The sequence below is a fragment of the Vigna radiata genome, chromosome 3, assembly GCF_000741045.1.
Source record: "Vigna radiata var. radiata cultivar VC1973A chromosome 3, Vradiata_ver6, whole genome shotgun sequence".
NCBI classification, from domain to species: Eukaryota; Viridiplantae; Streptophyta; class Magnoliopsida; order Fabales; family Fabaceae; genus Vigna; species Vigna radiata.
In genome coordinates, this window is record NC_028353.1 from 12,847,086 (window position 1) to 12,868,127 (window position 21,042).

Genomic DNA, 21,042 nt, shown 5'->3' on the forward strand with positions numbered 1-21,042 from the left:
TCTCTCTTTTATTTTTTAATAATTTTTCTCTCTTTTATTTTTTAATAAAATAATCAAACTACATTACTCTTAAAATATTTTTTATCTATTTTTTCTTTATTTATACATTATCAAACAATTAAATATTAAATTTTTTTAACTTATTTGTGTTAGAAGTCCCACATCAGATAGAGATAAGACCAATTTATAATATATAAGTGGGGTGCAGACTTCATCTTACAAGTTAGTTTTGTGGGATTGAGAGTTAGGCCTATAACCTATTTCTAACCATTTGTTTTCTATTTTCTTTGTAATTACTTCTATCGTATTTCTTTAGTGAAAAACATTTATTTTTATGTAACATGTTAGGTTGCAATTATGCATTGCATGATGTTTGTTTGCTTAGGAGTCATGTCGTGGTCAGAAATTTTAATGAAGGTTGATGAGAAGTGCTTTTCAGTAGCATCGTTTTTGGTCAAATATAGGAACTAGATGCGGTCCCAATAGAAACTTATGGTTCACACGACTAATTACAAGTTACATGATATGGAGTTTTCTTTCTAACACAAATTCAAAATTAAAACACAAATACTCTTTTAATTCATTAAAATAATTAAAAGAGTTGTCTTTGGTGGTTTTAATAATAAACTAAAGTTTGTAGATTAAAAAGGCTTAAGTGAAATGATTTAATTAAAGTGTTCTTTTAACTAATCTAGATACTCTTCTTTTTATTTCAAGCAAATTGAAAATAATAAATTAAAAGGCTTAAGTGAAATTAATTAATTAAAATGAGCTTTTAACTGATAAAAAATTGAGTCTGGTTTAATTAAAAGTCTTTTAACTAATATATATATATATATATATATATATATATATATATATATATATATATATAATTCATGAGTCTGGTTTATTTTTGCAAAATTGAGTATTTGATGAAAAACAGCTTAGAAGCATGCTATAATTCATTGATTAACTGTATAATTCACTGATTAACTGTATAAACTACGAACACTGAACCATGTGATGTTGAACATAGACAAATTTTGCTACTGTTTCTAGCTGGTTAAAGGTTCTTTCCATGGATTGCGTTTTACAACAATACAAAATATTTAAATGAGTGATATCGACAAGTTATTTAAAGTTTCAATCTTGAAGCGCATTAGAAGTTTCACAGAATTCAATTTCTTTCCCTTGGGGTCAAACAGAGGGACTGACCGGAATCCCTGCCTGAGCTCTGATACTGGCAAACAAGTTTGTCCTGCAAAATCATCTTTTCCCTTATCTTTGTCCTTCACTTCTATCCAAAGTAAAGCAAGCTCAGGAACCCTCAATTCGAATTTAAACTCTTCATCCCAAACAGGATACCATGTGTCCGTATTTACACTTGTTTTCTTCTTCACACAATCAGATGGCACTCCAACAATGCACACCTGTCCAACAATTTGTTCAAACATTGACACTTTATTAGGAAAAAGCACAAAAATGATGCAATTTTAACTTCAAAATTATAAAAATGGTTGAATTCTCAAGTCATACCAACTTTCTACAACTTCATTATAAAAATGTCGTGTGAGTTTGAAACTTTTCAATGTATTATATATAATTCTAAGTTGTGTTAACTTGTACAACTTGATATATTGTGTTATAAACTAAAATCGTGTCAACTTGACAGTGTAATGTGATATAAACTGGAGTTATGTTAACTTGGTATGACTTTAGTGTATTGTGATATAAACTGAAATCGAATTAATTTAGTATAACTTAGTGTAGTGTAATATAAATTGAAAATCTAGCATTGAATTTGATGGTAAAAGATCATTCATGATATTAGGTTCAACTTAGTTTGCAACAATATTGCTCGAAATCTATCAAATAATTGTGCAACTGACCTTTGTGTAAAAGTCTGGTGGAGAGAATCGATCAAAGTGTGTTGGACTGAAATCTAAATTCCAGCCATCTCCTTTGTATACTTTTACCTGTTGTTGAATATGAAAATGTGCGGATGTTATGAAACAACTCAATTTCCTTTTAGCAAAGTGAATAGGTATGTGCTTACTCTTAAGATCTGTTTCACTGGCAGTTGTTTTTTAGGATCAAACACCTCGTCATGTGGAAGTGTTCGGATTATAAATTCAGGCTTTTTAACATAACCACACCCTCCATTTGCTCTGAACATTCCCTGCATCAACCGGAGTGATTTTCCATGCCCCTGTCACAAGACAACAAGAGTTAATGCCGGAAAGGTTTATATTCCCGATCTTTCTAGCATATTTGGATAAAGACTCTGCTTTTAACCCAAGAGCTTAAACTTTTAGGTAAAAAGACTACTCCTTGACACATTTTCTATAACAATCACACGATAATACTTCAACATGCATATTGTATTGCACTAGCACCATGATATCAAATTAAAATGTGCTGAGACACCATTTTATCTGAGACTTTGCTTTACTGCTCAGTCATGAATTTCCAACCTGCATATTGAATGCAACCATCTGAGCTCCATACATCCACCCTAAATGTGGCCTGAAATTTGAGGATTTGACACGTTCTCCTTTAGGATAAACCCTGAGGATATTTTTCTGTGTGAACCTGGAAAGGATAACAATTTCTATCAAACCTTGTGTAAGTGTGCAATGGGTATTGTCAAGTATAGAAATGCTGATAATCTCTTCAGCTACTGGTAACGCTCAAATAAGTTTGATAGGTACCTAATAAGGTCGGCTCCATGAGACTCAGAAGCACTTTTTAGTTTCTTCTCACTCAAACTCAGCCGTTTAACTTTAGTATCATCTTTTAGTTGATCCTTGATGGAACCTTTTGTTTTCCCGCCATGGATTGTGATCAAGTGTTTGTATGGCAATACACCTTGTTTGTTTGGAATGTTATTGCTTGTGTTTATATTTTCCCGATCTGCATCACGTGCATTCCCCTGCCAAACGAGAGAACGTGAATTCAAAGGACTAACAATTGAAATTTCACCTGTGGTTTAGCATGTATAATTTTATTTTTCTACTTTTACACCTTGGTTAAAAGTGATGAAAGTATTTTTTTCTCTCACCTTGTCCTCAGTTAGTTTAGACACAGAATCTGACAATTCCAGTCCCCAAAATTTTTCGTCAGGGGTTTCACATTCATCTGGCCCAGCTTTGCTTTTGCTGATACTATCAGATTGCTGAAATTCCTTTGGGGGTTTGGTTGATATAATTATCCGTTTTTTCAACGATTCTGGTGAGGGGAATTCTGTTAAAGACTCTGTTTGGGGACAATAAAGCATTTCTCCAAATATTTCAAATGCCATCTGCATGATTAGAGGAAAAAAGCAATAAAAAATGGTCTAGATCCCTAGTTTTTATTTTCTTATTTAGAGGGTAATTGACAATGAGTGCTTACTTCTGCAAATTTATCCTGATGTTTTGGTTTTAGGTGGTCTTCCAAAGTAAGAATTACTGGATAATCTGATTTATAAAATGCATATTTCTTTATGGATTTTAGACATGTGCGTAGGGCGACTGGAGTGGTAAAAGTCCTGCATTGATGAAAAATATACGTAAGAAAACAATCATCCAACTCTATAAGACGAACTACTTATTCCTTTTTTTCCTCTGCTAAGAACTCTCACTAGATATGGTTTTAATAACCAGCTAGTACCTTCCATGAACCACTTTAATGCCATCTTTAGTTGAAGATTTAGATGGCCATAAATCTAGTTCTATTACTCGTACACCTTGTTTCAAAGCCTCGATAATTGGCTCGTCACTGCTCTCACTAGTAAATTGATTCCCAGTCAGATAGGAATTGTGTCCCGTATACATAAAATAATGTGACATGGGAGCATTCATATCATGATGTACCTGGAAATATATATGATTTCTTATTAATTGTCAGGAAAGGTTAAAATTTAGAAACTCATTTATAAAGTCCAGTGCAAATTACAGATATTGACAATAAAAGAGACCATATGAAACAAAGAACATATGTTGCTATAAACTTTTGTGATTTAAGAATGTATTTGAATAAGCACACGTTTCTGTGTGCAGCAAAATTTCTGTGCTCCAAACACTATCCCGTGACCAGACAACTCTCTGCAATCAAGCAAGTTATATATGGCAAAATTTTGTCCACTTGTCAATCTATGTTTGTCTAGTCTTTGGTATCACCCGAGTTAACTTTTCATACACAGTCAGGGTAAAAACTGTTACACTATCAATACACAGAAAACAGACAAACTCTCCATATACTGTAATCTATCTTGAACGACAATATTGACATTATTATTACATGTAAGTGAAACTCAATAAAGATACGTAGAAACCAGAAAATAAACAAAGCAAGACAAGACAAGGTAAGCTTTAGCATTGTGTAAATAATTAATAAAGTAGGAAACAGAATGTTGGCATCTTGAAGAAACTATCTGGTTCTGTTTGTAAGTCCTAAAACAGTCAGAGAAAGAGCAAACCTTGTCATTCAAGGCGGCATTGAAATCATGCAGAAGCAGAAAATCGACGAAGTCATTGAGAGTTAACCCTTGTTTATTGTACACATCAGGAAATCTTGCAGATCTGGTTCTAGAGCTAGAACTACAACTCCGTGCTACTAAAAAACTCTCAATTATTTTATCCAAATCCTCTTCGCCGCAGATATTATCTCCCTGGTGCTCCACAATGAACCGAAGAAGCTGATCCTTGTTCATTTGGCTCCCTCCTCTCGCAAACTTGGAAAAGGCTTCCTTAAGGTCCAAAGGATGTTCTGCCTTGCAAGCTTTCTCCCTTTTGGTCAAGAAATTTAACATCTTGATCTTGAATGCTTCAATTTTCATTCTCACCCTTCCCTGCCAACAGAAATATATATATATATATATATATATATATATATATATATATATATATATATATATATATATATATATATATATATATATATGGAACTGTGAGAAAACAAACACCTGACTAACCAATAGAAGAATGGTAGATTGACACACCTCTTTAACATGATTTTACAATGAGAAAGTGAAAAATAACTTGTGAAATGAGAGTGTATAACCGTGTAAAAATATTCTCTCTAACCAATATGTACAGTCCAAGAGTAAGACAAATGGGTCACCTTGGTAAAAGAGCCTCTGTTTTTCTCTGGTTTCATTGCTTAAAAAACCTTTGTTTCCTGCGTCTTACTAAGGAAGTTCTATTGTGCAGGCTGGGTCTGCAAATTTGAATAATTATACATTTAAGCATCCGATCAAAGTCGAAGAAAATAAAGTTAGTAAATTTAATGTTCACACAAAAAAATTATTTCTTTATCTTTTTCCATGAGGTTAGCCATTAAAATAAAATTAATGCATGGACCTGAATATAAAATGGACTTTGATGAAAGCTGTTGGAAAGGTTATTTTAATTCAAGTTGATGCTTTGCACATTGTCAGACCAGTAAAAGAAACGTTTTTATGTTTCTACTTTTGTAATAAAACTGGGACAGTACTACTACTGACTTCTGGTTAGGTGGGCTATGTTCCATGTTCCCATTCACATTCACATTCACCATTTTTACAAAGGACAATCCTTTTAAAGTGAATAGGGTCACTTTAATTTATAAAATCTTCTATTTAACATAATTATACAAAGGAATAATTCAAAATTTTCTATTAAATGTAATTTCAGTTTTAGTAAAATACTTCCTTATAATTACCATTTAATGCTCTGTTTGTGTTGTTGGAAACGGATATCCAAACATTTCAGAAGTATGCTTCCATGGTGGGAAAGTGTCTAAGGTTGTTAGTGTTTTGAGATAAAACCTAGAGTTGTTGGATTGACTAGGTTAAAATATTAATTGTGAGAAAGTCCACTAATTAAATTGCATAAATGATTAAAATCTTATAATAAGATGAGTGCACATTGAAGGCAATGAATGCGTGGTGGAGACATTGGAGAACGTCCGTTACGTGTTTTTGAACAAAAAGATGAACACACCTTTGCAAGGCAATAATGTATGCCTCTGAGTCTGACAATTTTTGGCGAATAAGCGTTGGAGCGAAAGCGTTGAAACTGCTACTTGGGCAAAAAGCTGAAACGTATTATCGATGCAAATAAAAGGTGAGAGAAATGTAATTGTAGAAGGTTCAGATGTAAATGCAAAAGCGGCATAAATGCTTAGGGTTTCCTCAAGTACATTTGGTTGAACTTTTGTTTAAAAATCCTTTTAATTAAATACTCGTTCAAAATCTGATTTGTCAAGTTTTGAGTTTACAATGTCATTAAATTTAAGGACAAAGGAGATTCAATAGGTATTTTATAAAATCTGGCCTTTTAAATTGAGTCTCATTAAAAAAAAGTAATTTTATGGAGTAGTTAAAAATTTCACATAAGAACATATTTCAATTTCCTATATAACGTTGCCACCATCTAACTCGTACATTTCTATTTAAACGTTACATTTATTTAACATCAATTTTTATGTATGTGAATATAGTATCTTACATAATTTCCACACTTCATAGATCAAATTGGTTTAAATATGGTGTCAAACCTTCTCCTAAGTACCATATAAAATTAGTCTAAATCTAGACTTATTTTAATATATTAATTATATTTCAAGTTTTAGAATGACTAAGAGAATGATTACGAGAATAAAATAATTACTCATTTTAAAAGTCTATATTAAAAGAATTTTAAAAAAAAATTAAATCTTTTTTCCATTATTTCACGAATCTATGCCAACACAGATATTACATAAATCCTATCTTGGTGGACACACATATCCTTATCCAACAACAATTATAGATGTTTCGGTAGATATTTTTGAGGACCGAGACACTAACCTGGATGACGCGGCTTTATCTGAACTGGATTGCTAGCTCAAACGTAAGTAGAGTGTGAGTGGAATGTGATTGAAAGATGATTAGAAGGTGATTAGAAGTACATGGCTTGTGGCCCTGACTCTATTTATAATTTGTCTCATGACCTTAAACTGATATAAGCCTAACAGAATAAAATATAAACAAAATATAATATAAACAGACTTATCTGAAAATCTGGTTGGTTGTTAAATATCATTAAATAAATATTCTTGATTATCCCTTAATTATTTTATCTTCTATTTATCAATATCTTTAATAAGATATTCTTGATTATCCTTTGATTATTTTATATCTTTAATAAGATATATCGTAACCGCTCAACCCAGATATCATAGTATACAATAGATAATGATCAATACTGGGATTTTAGCTACAAACCCAAACACTACCAATCTTTCTTTGCACTTAAGAATTATGTTTTTTTTTTCTATTCTTCTCTTAAAACATCAATCTCCTCTGTTGCTTTGTTTTCTCTATTTGATTTAGAGTTTTCTAGTGTTTCTAAACACACCAAAATCTATCTCCTCTCTCTATATGTTATTTATAAATAATTCAACTCTATATCTAATATTTCTTACTTATAATAATATATTTTATTTTAGTTATAATGAGTCTATCAATAATATATATTATTATTATTATTATTATTATTATTATCTAATAATAATATCTAATTATATCAAACAATATCTCAAAATATCTTTTAAATCATATAGCAATACTTAATAATGATTTCATCTAATAATAATATCATTTTTAATCTTTAAACTCACAAAAATTATATTTTTTATTTTTATTTAATTAATGGTTAACACAACAACAGTTAAATCTTCTAAAATACTGACATAATATCTTTTTATTAATTTTTCATATTATTTAATTTTCATGCTTTTTTTTTCTATATCCTCTATTTTAATTTATTGCACCTAATTAATAAAATGTAAAAGATCATTTTGTTTCTAGGCAAAAATATAAATAAATAACATAACAATGTTATAATAAAAATATACACTTAAAAATACTAATTTAAAAAAAAAAATCAAAGTCTCAGAAGTATTTAATTTGTAAGACCTCTATTTTATGTTTACATACAAAATTAATCATAATAAATAAACTAATGTCATGTTATAGATATATTTTCATTTTTTTGTATATGTTCGAAATTTGTTATTTTAAAATACAATGTTATAAAAGAAACCATTTCTATGTGTATATTATTTCTATAGAAAATACACTTTAGTAAATATATTGTCCAATAAATCTATGGAAGTAATGAGTATATTGTCCAATAAATATCATAATTAATGTATTACGTGTCAATTTGATTGTTGGGTAATATTATATGGAGTCATTCATTAAAGATAAAAGAGATAAGTATTATTATGTAATTGTCAGATATAAATTAAGTATTAAGTATTTATTATTTTATACGTATTTATTATTAAAAACTGTAGTATATTATTCATTAATTTATATCTGACAATTAGTATTAAGTATTTATTATTATTCATTAAGTATTTATTATTATGTAATTTAACTCACACTTTTAAAAATAAAAATAAATGAATAATATACTACAGTTTTTAAGTTTTATTTTGCATTTTTTTCCTTTTTGTTGATATGTCAATAGATCGATTCTTAGTAAGTCAATAAGATTTTAGAACTGAAGGGACTGAATTGATCCATTTCGCTATTTGCTAATATAATTTCGATCTCTTAATTTTTTTTCTGTAATAAAAAATTAGTGACACCTAATATATATAATTATAAACAAGCAAAAAAATATTATGATTATTTTTTACAAAATTTCTTTAAATAATTGAAAGTTTACAAAATTTCTTTAACTAATTGTGAGTTTACAAAATTTTAATTCTTAATAAAAAAAACTGAAAAAAAAAGTAATTACACCATCGCAAAATCTTTTAAAGTTTACAATTTGTCTTTTATAAAAAAGTCTTTAACAAAACTGTAATCCCATACATCCTCAATTCAATGATATTTTTTATTTAAAAAATAATCTATTTACATCTAACTAAATTATCCAATCTATTTTTTTTTTTTACTGATTAGATGGATTAAATTAAACTTTAGGTGAATAGACACTTGGAATAGTATAAATTATTGAAACTAAAGAGACTTGTTTTTTAATGTTGAGAAAATGACTGAAAGCAGATATAGTATAAAAATGAAGAACAAAAGGAAAATATCCAAAATATTGTATATCATCAATAAATTATAATTGTAATTGGTTAACACGAACTATGTTTAGCAATTGATTGAGGTTTTGCATCAGCTGACTGCAATGGCCTCCAGAGGAACTGGAACGCTGATTTGGGTGTGTCTGTTATGGCTTTTCTTCCTCTGCGCCACCATTGCTTTCTTTCAGCTCCACTTGGTAGACAACAGAACCAATCAACCTTCCTCTCGTGATCAGCGCTCGGTAAGAATTCATCTTTCTGCCACTATTTTCCTTCGTTCCCTTCTCTTGGGTCTGGTGGGTCAATCATCGATTGATGCATATTAGCCCTTTCCCTTGCTTTCTAGGATATCCCTTTGGAACAAGATTTGGAGGGTGTCACTCACAAGGTGTATTTCGACATAGAGATCCATGGGAAATTAGCGGGTATGCTTCATTCATTAGAAAGATATTTCACTGTTTCGCATTTATTTGCATATGTTGGATCGTGGCAATTATTTTTATATTATGATTTGGAATGTGATAGCAGATTGAGTGTTGGCTGGGCTTTTAGTTGCATTAAATCGACACCCCACTCGCTGATTTAAGATGGTTTGTGTTAGGAGGCACTCTTTTAATAATTGTATGTAAGGAATTGTGCATCAGAAGTGGTGCCATGGTATTCTCAAGTATGGTACAAGGAAAAAAGGGTTATTTCGTTCTGAAGTGGAATTGAACGTGAAGGAAGCGCATTCGCATTGTGATGGATGATTCGATGGGTAGTTCTGTTTCACGGCAGTCTAAAATGCAAACTTTTGCAAAGCACTAGCCAGCTGCCATCTGAATGGTTTAGGATATGTTTAGATACAAGTTTCCAAAACATTTGTATGAAAGAAAAGTAAGAAGCAAAAAAGATGAAAACAATTTCTTCGTATCCTAAATTTAGTTAACTTATCAGCTAATTTGTAATAGTGTTCTTATGCTAACTTTTTGAAAATTTGACTTTTAATTTTTGTATAAGTTAATTTGTGCAATATTTTCCCCTTCTTTTCTGCTTAGTTGTTGTGTTCTTTATACCGTTTAGGGCTTAATTATTATAGCATTACGTTATGATCCTGAATGGGTCACTCATCAGTAAAATTCTTGTTTCTTACTTCAGGTCGCATAGTCATGGGCCTTTTTGGAAACACAGTTCCGAAAACTGTAGGTAAGGCATGCTATACTATAATGAAATGCTTAAGATGTTTATTTAGACAGATTTTAGTGTCATGTACAGGATTTGGGTACTGATCATGTTATCCCTTTTGTGCAGAAAACTTTCGGGCGCTTTGTACGGGTAGCTCTGCAACTATAGTTACTTTGGTTGTTTGACTTTAAAGTGGTGCCACTACTTATGTTGCTGATAGTTTTCTCCCTTATATATATGATCAGTTGGAATGAATCTTGATCTGTATAAATTCTCTGGGTAGTAAAAACTACAAATTTGAACAGCATCTCATTTCAGGAGAGAAAGGAAAGGGAAGAAGTGGGGTGTCTCTTCATTATAAAGGAAGCACATTCCATAGGATTATACCAAGCTTTATGGTCCAGGGTGGTGATTTCACCCGTGGTGATGGAAGAGGAGGAGAATCAGTCTACGGTGAAAAGTTTGCTGATGAAAACTTCAAGCTGAAGCATTCTGGACCAGGTGAACTTCTATGTCTTTGTTACTGGTATTATATTTATATCCATTATTATGACAATGTTAATATAATTTATATTATTGCACCTCATCACCCTTCTTGCATGATTGTCACCTTTCAGGATATTTATCTATGGCGAATTCTGGACAAGACACCAATGGCTCCCAGTTTTTCATAACCACAGTTAAAACCAGCTGGTATTTTTTTTCTTTTTTTACTTATTTTGCATACTCTTGAATTTGAATAGAATTAACTTGTGAAAACCTTACTGTGACAGGTATAAATATGATTTTGTTTTTCTTAATGGTTTTATTGTCTTTGAATAAAATGCGATTCTAGTTTTGGTGGAAAAGAAAAGTTTGAAAGGAAAAGTTTATTCCATTCTGTGCACAAGCAGAATCTCAATTAGAAAGGTCCATTTTCCTTCCACTTATCAAGAATGGATTTTATTTTGAACATAAATGAGTATAAAGCTGAACTTAGACATTCATGACTCAAGTTCCTAATATAGAATAGACACGCTTTCAAACATTTATGTCTAATAAAAAAGAGCCTGAGATGAAAAGGTAACTTTTCAAGTTTTAATGGCTATTGTTGGGCCCCTTTTCAACAAACTCATTCTTCCAATTGTTTCTTGGAAGGCTGGATGGACGCCATGTTGTATTTGGCAAGGTACTTTCTGGTATGGACGTATTGTACAAGATTGAAGCAGAAGGAAGTGAAAGTGGCTCGCCTAAGAACAAGGTCGTCATATCAGACAGTGGAGAATTAACTTCATGACATGGTTTATTTATACAAGTTGAGACTAGACTACTGTGTTAACGAGCCATCTTTGCCCAACACCATGATTTACAAACTCTGCATATTTCATCATTCAGTAAATGAATAAGTTTGCAGATATTAGTGAAGTTGAAGTCTGGATTGTTGTTTTTGCATGTTTGTTTGTCCACACTAGTCTTGCTATAAGGGAAAAAAATTAGAGATTGCCAGAGTGGGGATACTCATTAACAATATGCATCAGGCTGTAGTGTGTTATCTGAACTTTTCTTATGTAATAGGTACGAGGATAAATTATTTATTCAAGTGCATCATGTCGTGTCCTCTGCTACATTCTCCACTTCCACCACTGCAATTTAAATTCAAAGTACAAACGGACCATCACAAAATAAAATAATATTAACAGAATGTTATCTCTTACCTTGTCCTGTGAAAAAGGCAGAGCTCATCATTATCCAGATTTTACACAAATGATATTGCACCACTCCAAGAGTGTTGTACTCCTTTAAATGGACACTTTTTTTACATTATTTTCCTTCTAAGCAAACTGCTTTAACCAATGAATAAATATTAACATATCTTCGAATTGAGATTTAAACTTTTGATTTGTCACATTATAAGAGACTACTTTCTTCAGGTTATTCAACTTTGTCTTAACGAGGTTAGTTAGGCACTGTGAATATCAGATCTTTCAAAACTGTTGTGTTGTAACTTCACGTGCTGATGATGGTCAAGTAAAGAGCAAAAGACTGATCTTTTCGCTATGAACAAAAGTAAAGATTACAACTCGGATGAATCTTCCATTCACATGCACTGAGCAAGAACACGTTATTATCCAATAAAAAAGTTAATTTATTGATTTAGAAGTACAGAGAAAGTTACTGAAAAGTAGGACTAGAGTCGACAACAGTAATAGTATGTGTAGAAAGAAGTAAATAAGACGATAGTATGCTTCGCTTTTCACCGTCCTTATTGACAATTGATGAGGAAACAAAGCCAAAAATTACCATCACAAATCTTCAACTTCAACAACAGACACATACATATATAGAGAGAGACAGACACGATTAAAAAACAAGGAAACGTGACTGGATTTATTTGGAAGGGTTTTTGGAGCGGTGTTGGCAAACGTTGGTGAAATTGGAGTTGAGATCAGAGTAGAGAGAGACAACCTTGGAGATGTTGCCGTTGAGTTCCTGAATGAGGGACACGTTTTTTACCATGTTGTCGTGCATCCGAGACTGCTGGTTCTCGTTCACCTGCTGAATCAGTTGCCGGTTCCGGTCCAGCACCGACTGCACCTGCCGGAACCCCTTGTTCAGGGTCGCCCACACCTCCGGGTCGCCGTCCTCCGCCTCCTCCACCTCCCCGTCTGACTCCCCGGTGGTCGTGCTCACCGTGGTGTTGGTGGCGGCGGGGTGGCGGCTGTTGTGGCGGCGGTGGTGCTTCTTGGAGCGGCGGTGGTTGGAGGGATCTTCCATGGTAGAGTCTGCAGCGGAGCAAGATGAGTTCATGTGCTGTGCATGAAACAGAGAGACGACTCAACCAAGTCTTGTTGGGTTAGACATTGCAAATTTTTTGTGACTTCACGAGGAAGGGGCAATGCTATATATATACAGCACTGCAAGGGCAAACATGTTATTCTTCAAAACTTCTCACATTTCAGATCAAATATTTCTTTTTAACAAGGCCATTATTTTTCTCTTTTTACTATAATCATTTCTATGTTTTATCAAACGTATTTAATTTTAATAGTATGGTATTATTATAAACAATAAAAATGTACTTCACTTATCTGTAAATTTTAAATTTAAATCAGGGCAAGGGTATTATGTTTTTTATAGAAAATATCTGATTTTGTTTTAAATTGGTTCAATGATACATTACTTTTAAGATTTTTCTTACAAGTTTATTAAACAGTGAAGACTAATAAAATTTGCATTTTTCTCATTTTCTTATTTCAGTTTTTTATAAATCTAAAAATAATTTAATATTTATAATATATATTTTGTTTGGAATATTATTATTTTAATATCACAGAAACATAATAAACTATGATAAGTGGCATTTTGCCAAATTTGGATATGAAACAGTATGAGCCCCATTTAGCAATTGGATCTACAGAGAGAATCACACATTCGCACGTGCCGTGATACGTTTCATAAGATCAGCTTACGCGACTATCCATTGGCGCGTGCAGCACAACTTTACAGATGCAAATAAAGTAAGGAAAAGAAATATAGATTTGGAAGGAAAAAGTCAAAAGTGCAATAGAATATTATTTTAGGCCAACTTTAGATAGGAGTTTTATATTTGATAATTCTTTAATAAAATAAGTATTCAATTTAATTCATAGTGTATTACACAATCAAATTTCTAAAAAGAATTAGGCACATAAAAAATAAATTATATTTATTAAAAAAATTATTATAAGTGCCAACAGTTTATCGTAACTATACTTTATAACTGAATAATGCCACAAAGGTATTAAAATATATATTTTTGTGAACCCTGAACTAAAAATATTTAAATACAATTTTTTAAAATCTCTTCAAATCCTAGCTTTAACTTTTTTTTATTCAACTAAAATTTTCCGATTTTTAAAATCAAGTCCATCCATATTATCAAATTTTCATCTAAATTTCCCAAATTTACAATTTTAATTCAAATATCCAGCGTTTCATAATGAGTTTAGAACACAAAATATAGCAACAGTTTAGAAGTTAGAAAAGTAGTATAAAATTAGTAAATTTTTTGATGTGAAGTTTGGGTTTGAAAAGGAAAAGTGGGCATTTTGATGTAAAGTTAGGGTTCGAAAAGAAAAAAGTGGGTATTTTCTGTTTTGGCACAAAGTTTTAGTTGGTGACTTTTGAATAAAATAAAATATTTAGCAATTGAATTCGAAAACATTTTGAAGAATAAATAAGAATTTGAAAATTAAAGATAAAGAATAAAATCTATCAAATTCCAAAATGGAAAAAATAAGTTAAAACTCCAGTGATGTAAATTAAAATTAAAGTTTGATTAGTTTCCCTTAATTATATTAAAAACGTAGTGGAAATGAATGTATCCGTGGTCCATTAAGAAAAAAGAAAAGGATAGTCAACAGAAGAAAATGTTGAGGAAGTTGCACGCGGCAAGGTGGGAGTGGGGAAAGCATTAGGTTGAAAATATCTAGAGGATTGGATGCAAAAAGCGAAAAGTGCATTGCCACGACGATTAAAAGAACCATGTTTCTGCCTGCGTGGATAGAAAGTGCATAAAATATCTAATTTCATGTGTCACGCGCCACACATCTAAGATAGATAGATACACCAAAATATCTCCCACAGTTAAAAAAGGGAAAAACAAAATTCCAAGGCACAAACACGATCGAAGACGAATATATACCTTCAAACGAAAATGAAAAAAAGGGAACACATCTGGTCCCAACACAGAACATAACATTATTAGTTTTAGGGATAAATTATGTTATCAATAAACTTCATCAACTAGATTCCATTTGAACCAAAATATCTTCATAAACTTTTCTTTTTTGCTTTTATATGTCTTTTAATATTGCTAGAATTTTTTTTTATTTGTTGCAAGAGTATTTAGCCTGATAACAGTTATTGAGCTTAATGTGGATTTTGACATTTGTAATATTTCATATTATTATTGTAAGAGCATCGAAAAAGGATTTTCAAGCATTTGTTGAACTTATTCTTTCTTGTTTTTTAATGTCTTCTCTCTTTTTATCTTTCTTACATGTTTCTTCCTTTTTTTTCATACTGAACTCAGGCTATAGGTTGTATTTACTTACAATTAAAAGTGGACTAACTTTTGTATAAATACTTTTCTAAAGAATATATTTTTTCATAAATTAAAATTAGTTTATATACCCATTCAAAGAACGTTCTTAGGCTTTTAGCCGTGTTTGTTAATTCAACCTTCAAACAACCTGTGAATTTTTCTAATGTATCTAGATTTTATTTATCCAGTTAACACTTTTTACTGTTCACAGTGGGAATTCAATATTCAAAGAGCCAAATTCCACGTCCCTTTTGCTTTTCTAGTTACAAGACCAAATTCATGTTAGAACAACAACTATATAAGGTAAAAATCCAACTTCTCAAAGACCCAATTCTGACATGCCACGGTGCTACAATCTTCCCCTCACCTGGCATTAAAAAAACAAAAAAGAAAAAAAAAACGCATATTGAAAGTCAAAATTCAGCTTCTCAGGATCAAATTTCAATCATAAAAGATATGTTTATTTGGGGTGATCGGAGAAGAATGATTGAATGGATTTGAAGATATTTGAAGGTAATTTTTTTTGTTGTTTATTTGAATAAATTTAGAAATAAACGAAAGTGGATTTTAAAGTAAAATTTGTAAAAAATGGTGTAGGATTTAGTTTATATGACAGATTAAAAAAATTTATTTCAAAATCTACTTTCATTTACCTCCAAATTCATTCAAATAAATAACAAAAATTATTCTCAAATCCACTCAATCACTCTTCCTCAATCACCTGCAAGTGAACACACCCTAAAACGTGCTAATTAGGAAGTTAAATTTCCAGAGTCCAGCTGGAGATTTTTTTTGAAAGAGTGTCAGTTAAGGGGAAAAAACACGAATTTTTCACATATATAGCTGACTTTGACTTTCTTTTTTTACCAAAATAGTATGTATGTAGATTTTATTTACCACGATAGCACACTTTTACTATACTAGTTAGAAGAAAACCAAATTCTGAACATGATTTTAGATTAGCATACATTTTTTAGAGAAACACTAAACATGTTCAGAATTTAGTTTCGGGAACTAAATTTTGAACTAGCACAGTAAAAATGTGTTATCTTGATAAATAAAACCATCACCTGTCATAAGAATGCTATTTTGGTGAAAAGTGTGCTGTGAGAAATTCAAAAAATCACACCCGAGCAACTTAGTACACTATAGGCACAACCCGTGATCAGTATTATGGTACAGATAATTTGACTATGACTCACTGGCACACAACATAGCCACAAGGTGGTCAGTAAATTCATTTCTACGTTTATGTATCCGTAATTGGAGATTACAAGGCATTACATTTCAAGTCTACATTAACACAAAAAACTGACATTTTTTATACATATTCAGAACAGCATAACATTGGGACAAACAGATGCTTACAAGGTTTAAAGCAAAGCAACTATTCAGTGGATTTTCTCTTTTTTCCCAGAACAGAAGCTATCTGAAATCTGGGCCCTCCCATTCGCCACTTTTTGAAGGATGCCATTTCGGATTGAGCTGTCTCATACACTACATGAAGGATTAGAATAAAAATTAAAACGAATGTCTCAAGAGGAAAAGAGATGTGATCACACATGTTTCATTTAGAAAGGATAGCACGTCTCACAGTTGATCTCTTCTTTTGTCAGAATAGACCAAAATTTGGAACCAGCAGCAAATGCTACAGAATGGGCCTTCGTGAGAATTTCCTTGTACCTACTCTTAAAAGCAGACAACAACAGAAACCCAATGGTTCGGTCGCCAACTCTGCCATAAATGAAAAATAAATCAGGAAGGTACGCAAAACATGTTGCCAATGTTGAGAAAAATGGTTCAGGGAATTTGTAGTCGGAAGGTAAATTTGTGGATTCTCCCTCAAAAATTAAGACCATATATTATGTTATATCTCCTGTTTGATTAATGTGTTACTACGAATCAAGGGCTGAGATGTTGCTGGACGAAATCCAGTTTTTGAACATTTGGCTATCTTTCATTTATTAGGTTGACAGAACTCATGACGAAATTTATGATAATAAATGTTTGAATGAGATGCTGCATGAACCATGTAATACAAGAAAGTTTCTGACAGCCACATACTATCTTCAGAGACAGCAATAAAATATTTAATCAACAAAGTATAAGAAAACCGTAAAATGAGTCAGTAAAGTTTAAAGAAAAAGAGAAATAAAAAGCTATTTCATACAAGCAAGAAAATACAAGCATAAGCAAGACTTACACGGGTGCTATCTTGCAACCAAACTCATAAAAGAATGGACATCTGGACCTCAGATCCACACCGGCCGAATCAGCTTGGATCTCTAGCCTTGTTCTGAAGTTAAGAATCATATTCTATAAGATAAAAAAATGTGACACTTTCAAGACATCAAAAATTACTGATTATTGAATTATTGCAACTTAGCGTGCGTAAGCCAATATCCGTTTTTAAACTATTACTTTGAAAGCCATGTTTGATTATTGAATTTGTTGTTACCCAACAACATGCACTAATTATTAAAACCAACAACAAAATTAAGGATGAGAAAAAAAAAATTGGTTCCAAAATCCATTTAAAACCAATGAGGGAAGATACTAACAGGAAAGGTCTGCCAAGAAAATTCAGGCGCAACAGAAATAGTAGTACACTTAAAAAGTCCTCTGAACTCGTCAGCGTCATGAAATGATCCATTATATGATAAAAAGCACTCATAAGTAGCAAAAAGACAATAAATAACCACTACGTTTTATCAAAACAAGAGGGAATGTTGACTGATACTGCCTGTCTCATCTGTAACTCATGAGCAAGCCAAAAGGGCAATTCAACTTTTGAACCAGTTTCAATCTGAAAATTAAACAATGTAATGTCAGGTCAAATTACTAAGCTCCACAGAGCACATATCTAGTGCCACAACAATAATCTTTTTTCTTTTGGAAATCTAAAGACGAGTGTCTTACAAAGTCCTTTTCAGAACTGGGATCTATTCCCACCCCAGATGCAGTCTTCTGAAATATAACTGACACAGTCTGTGACCACAACATATCAAACCGTAGTATTAGAATAAGAAATTCAGGTTGTATTCTGTATCTTAATTGTAAAGACGATGAATTGATAGTTGATTCTGTTAAAGTTAGCAACAGCGTAAAACATCATGCGATGTCATTCCCTTGCATATCAATTTACAGCACCTTTAAAAAAAACGAAGAATCTGAAGCCTACCTCTTCCTCCATAATAATATCATCGATATCATAGTACTTAGTATTCATATCCTCCTGCCTGCTGCTTCCGCACTTCACTTAACTCATCGAAAGAGTGAACTGAAAATTCAAAATAGCGTTTGAAATATGCCATACATTAAAAAAATATTTCTTCTTCAACTAACAATAAAAACAACAAAACCAATCAGCACAGAAAACCCGAATCCGTTGATCAAATGACAAAATTTCATTCATTAGTATTGATGTTTTATTAAAATAAACTCAGTATGAAACACGCCCACAGTATCTGTTGTTGCACTTCCATTTAAAAGAAATTCATAACCACGAAATATTGAAATATGCGTATCATACTGATAGGGGGGAATAATAACTGTCAAAAAATAGTAAAACAATAGTCAATAGTATAGGAAACAGTGGAGAGGCGAATCAAGCAAAGCAAAAATCTAACTCCTAATTGAAAGTGGAAATTTGTTTCTACAATTAGGACTTCAATCTGAAGTGGTGGAACACATTACTGTGAAAGACGAGAAATTTGAGCAAGAAAAAAATCCTTCTTTTCAATTCGAGCAATCAATATGAAACCAGCCCGAGACCCAGACCAGTTGCACAAGTCAAGGCCGAAAATCTCACAAAACCAAAAATCACGATTCCTTAAATAATACTTCTTTTTTCAATCACATCATTCGTCTTATGCAACACTTGTCTTTCTTCAAGCTATCCATGATTGCTTTATTTTATGAACTCAATCTGAGAAAAAAAAAAAAGGACAGAACTGTTTGTGGTTGTTCACAGGGGACGATCGCCCCAATTACTAGAAAGCACAGTAACCAACATGGAAAAAAATCAAGTTTCAAATTACCTCGTATGCGCATATTTACTTGTACAAAATTTTGGACCATAGAGATAAGAAGCAGCGAATAATAGAATGTAGAAGATTTGAATCTTGGATAAATACTTGAACACAGTTTTAATGAGAATACTTTGGTTCGGTTACGCGTAACATCTTAGAGAAGGAAATGCACCTGAGCTATGACGGAGTGAATTGTGCCGCCGCAAGCTACTGACAGAGTGAGCAGCGACGATAGCTACTGCGGAGTGCTGATGGGGGTTACTGTGATAGTGAGTTGGGGTAAGAAATTGGAGATCGATTTAACAAAATTAAAATGAAAGAATGAAGTGACGAAGTGATTAAGATGAAAGTAAAAAAGGAAATGCGTTTGATTTTGGGGAAGAAAACTAGGGTTTGTTTTTCTTGGAATTTTTGTGATTTTGAATCTTGGCGCGTTTTCAACATTTCAGTTTTAGTGATGGCGCCTTCGAAATTTGTAGTGTACAGATTGGCCTCCTCTGGTGCAAAACTATATAAAAATCCATTTTTCGATATTTTTATTTGATAATGATTTTTTTTTTATTTGATGATAATGCTGCCTAAAGGATAAAATTATTTCACAAGTGCATAGCTTTATTTTTACTTTTATCATATTTGATTTGAGATTCTCCTATTGGATTAACCATCTAATCAAATGGAAATATTATAAAATCAAAATTAAAGTTATGAAAAAAAAAATTGATAATAGGGACTACAAAACTTTTCAGGGTAATTTATAAAAGTTAAAGATCTAATAATTTTGTTGTACTTATTATTTCGATTTTTCAATTACAAAATCGTCACTTATTTTTAATTATTTTGAAGAAACAACTTTTCTTTTCAACGTGCTATTTACAATTTCTTTTGTAAATATTAAGGAAATTAAAAATAGGGTAACTATTTTGTAATTTATAATAAATGTAATCACAGGAGTAAAATAAATTAAACTTATAACTATTCATTGTTTACAAATATTTTCATTATTTTTAGGAAGGTTATGTTTAAAACTTAATTTCTATATATGAAAAAATATATATTACTTATTAGTACGTTTTATTCATTTTTATTACTTTAGCTCGCCAGTAATGTATTTGCAACGTTGGAAGCTTTATGTTTTTAATTTAATTTAAATAAGTTTTTTATTATTGTAAGCTTTTTTTCTTTTTATTCCCTGGTATTTTTTATTTATGTAATTAATTTATTTCATTTGATTTTTTAGTGAAATCAAATATTAAAATTAAGTGTTCAAAATGTTTGACTTTAAAATACTTAAACTTGTTTGATAAAGAAATATACCTTTAAATGTAAGGAAATTTACCTTTTTTTTCACTTAATTGAAATGTTTTTTGTTAAAGCATAATTGCCTCAAAACCAACTTAAATTCTCTTGATTGATAATGCTTAAAGAAAATTATGATAAAATAACAATTCAACTTTAAGCTTTAATTTCACTTCAGTGAAAATTATAATTTCAACTATCAATTTTAATTTTGTTTGAAGTAGAATATTAAATGACACATTTATACAACAAACCAAAAAAAAATAGCTTTTAGTGTTGAAGGTTTATCACTTTCATTCTAACACATCTAATGATTTATGTAATCTAAAAGTGACTTTTATTTGGGTAAAAATGTAGACACTTAAAATTTATTTTATTTTTACTTAAGCAAAAAGTATATATGAAAATATCTTCAACTCTTAAATAGTGTTTAGATTAAGGAGTGAACGTGAAAAG

At 31.3% G+C, this 21,042-nt stretch overlaps 4 protein-coding genes across 5 annotated transcripts; 1 reads left to right on the forward strand and 3 right to left on the reverse strand.

Annotated features, from left to right (window-relative positions):
• Positions 1-980: 980 nt before the first annotated feature.
• LOC106757766 (phosphoinositide phospholipase C 6) lies at positions 981-5,027 on the reverse strand. Its single transcript, XM_014640554.2, has 10 exons — positions 4,964-5,027; positions 4,442-4,813; positions 3,634-3,836; positions 3,376-3,511; positions 3,044-3,283; positions 2,694-2,914; positions 2,457-2,574; positions 2,039-2,191; positions 1,872-1,958; positions 981-1,412 (listed from the first exon to the last, which is right to left on the reverse strand). The coding sequence occupies exons 2-10, from the start codon at positions 4,799-4,801 to the stop codon at positions 1,092-1,094; spliced, it is 1,839 nt and encodes a 612-aa protein (XP_014496040.1). The 5' UTR covers positions 4,802-4,813; positions 4,964-5,027; the 3' UTR covers positions 981-1,091.
• Positions 5,028-9,062: 4,035 nt separating this feature from the next.
• LOC106757767 (peptidyl-prolyl cis-trans isomerase CYP19-4) lies at positions 9,063-11,798 on the forward strand. Its single transcript, XM_014640555.2, has 7 exons — positions 9,063-9,272; positions 9,377-9,455; positions 10,168-10,215; positions 10,321-10,344; positions 10,513-10,695; positions 10,812-10,887; positions 11,332-11,798. The coding sequence occupies exons 1-7, from the start codon at positions 9,135-9,137 to the stop codon at positions 11,468-11,470; spliced, it is 687 nt and encodes a 228-aa protein (XP_014496041.1). The 5' UTR covers positions 9,063-9,134; the 3' UTR covers positions 11,471-11,798.
• Positions 11,799-12,470: 672 nt separating this feature from the next.
• On the reverse strand, positions 12,471-13,055 carry LOC106757525 (protein EARLY FLOWERING 4). The gene has a single exon (XM_014640197.2). It carries the CDS (start codon positions 12,979-12,981, stop codon positions 12,562-12,564), a length of 420 nt encoding a protein of 139 aa, XP_014495683.1. The 5' UTR covers positions 12,982-13,055; the 3' UTR covers positions 12,471-12,561.
• A 2,359-nt stretch (positions 13,056-15,414) lies between these two features.
• Positions 15,415-19,744, reverse strand: LOC106757408 (DNA replication complex GINS protein PSF3-like). 2 transcript variants are annotated; one of them, XM_014640077.2, is made up of 8 exons: positions 19,463-19,744; positions 18,441-18,539; positions 18,179-18,247; positions 17,965-18,065; positions 17,463-17,555; positions 16,854-16,993; positions 16,628-16,756; positions 15,415-15,626 (listed from the first exon to the last, which is right to left on the reverse strand). In XM_014640077.2, exons 2-7 carry the CDS (start codon positions 18,486-18,488, stop codon positions 16,647-16,649), a joined length of 561 nt encoding a protein of 186 aa, XP_014495563.1. In that variant the 5' UTR covers positions 18,489-18,539; positions 19,463-19,744; the 3' UTR covers positions 15,415-15,626; positions 16,628-16,646. The 2 variants fall into 2 exon arrangements, with proteins under 2 accessions (XP_014495563.1, XP_014495564.1); XM_014640078.2 differs by lacking the exons at positions 15,415-15,626; positions 17,965-18,065; positions 18,179-18,247; positions 18,441-18,539; positions 19,463-19,744 and adding an exon at positions 17,821-17,955 and having other exon boundaries at positions 16,163-16,756.
• Positions 19,745-21,042: the final 1,298 nt, after the last annotated feature.

What these genes read in the sequence shown, in the direction of transcription:
- LOC106757767 (XM_014640555.2), top strand. Translation starts at nt 9,135, where the DNA reads ATGGCCTCCAGAGGAACTGGAACGCTGATTTGGGTGTGTCTGTTATGG. An exon ending in CCTCTCGTGATCAGCGCTCG is followed by an intron (nt 9,273 to 9,376) that starts GTAAGAATTCAT and finishes CTTGCTTTCTAG; the next exon opens with GATATCCCTTTGGAACAAGA. An exon ending in GATCCATGGGAAATTAGCGG is followed by an intron (nt 9,456 to 10,167) that starts GTATGCTTCATT and finishes TTCTTACTTCAG; the next exon opens with GTCGCATAGTCATGGGCCTT.
- LOC106757408 (XM_014640077.2), bottom strand. Translation starts at nt 18,488, where the DNA reads ATGAATACTAAGTACTATGATATCGATGATATTATTATGGAGGAAGAG. An exon ending in CCCTCTTGTTTTGATAAAAC is followed by an intron (nt 17,556 to 17,964) that starts GTAGTGGTTATT and finishes TCTTAACTTCAG; the next exon opens with AACAAGGCTAGAGATCCAAG. An exon ending in GGTTGCAAGATAGCACCCGT is followed by an intron (nt 16,994 to 17,462) that starts GTAAGTCTTGCT and finishes CATTTATGGCAG; the next exon opens with AGTTGGCGACCGAACCATTG.
- LOC106757525 (XM_014640197.2), bottom strand. Translation starts at nt 12,981, where the DNA reads ATGAACTCATCTTGCTCCGCTGCAGACTCTACCATGGAAGATCCCTCC.
- LOC106757766 (XM_014640554.2), bottom strand. Translation starts at nt 4,801, where the DNA reads ATGAAAATTGAAGCATTCAAGATCAAGATGTTAAATTTCTTGACCAAA. An exon ending in CATGGAGCCGACCTTATTAG is followed by an intron (nt 2,575 to 2,693) that starts GTACCTATCAAA and finishes TATCCTTTCCAG; the next exon opens with GTTCACACAGAAAAATATCC. An exon ending in CACCAGACTTTTACACAAAG is followed by an intron (nt 1,413 to 1,871) that starts GTCAGTTGCACA and finishes ATTGTTGGACAG; the next exon opens with GTGTGCATTGTTGGAGTGCC.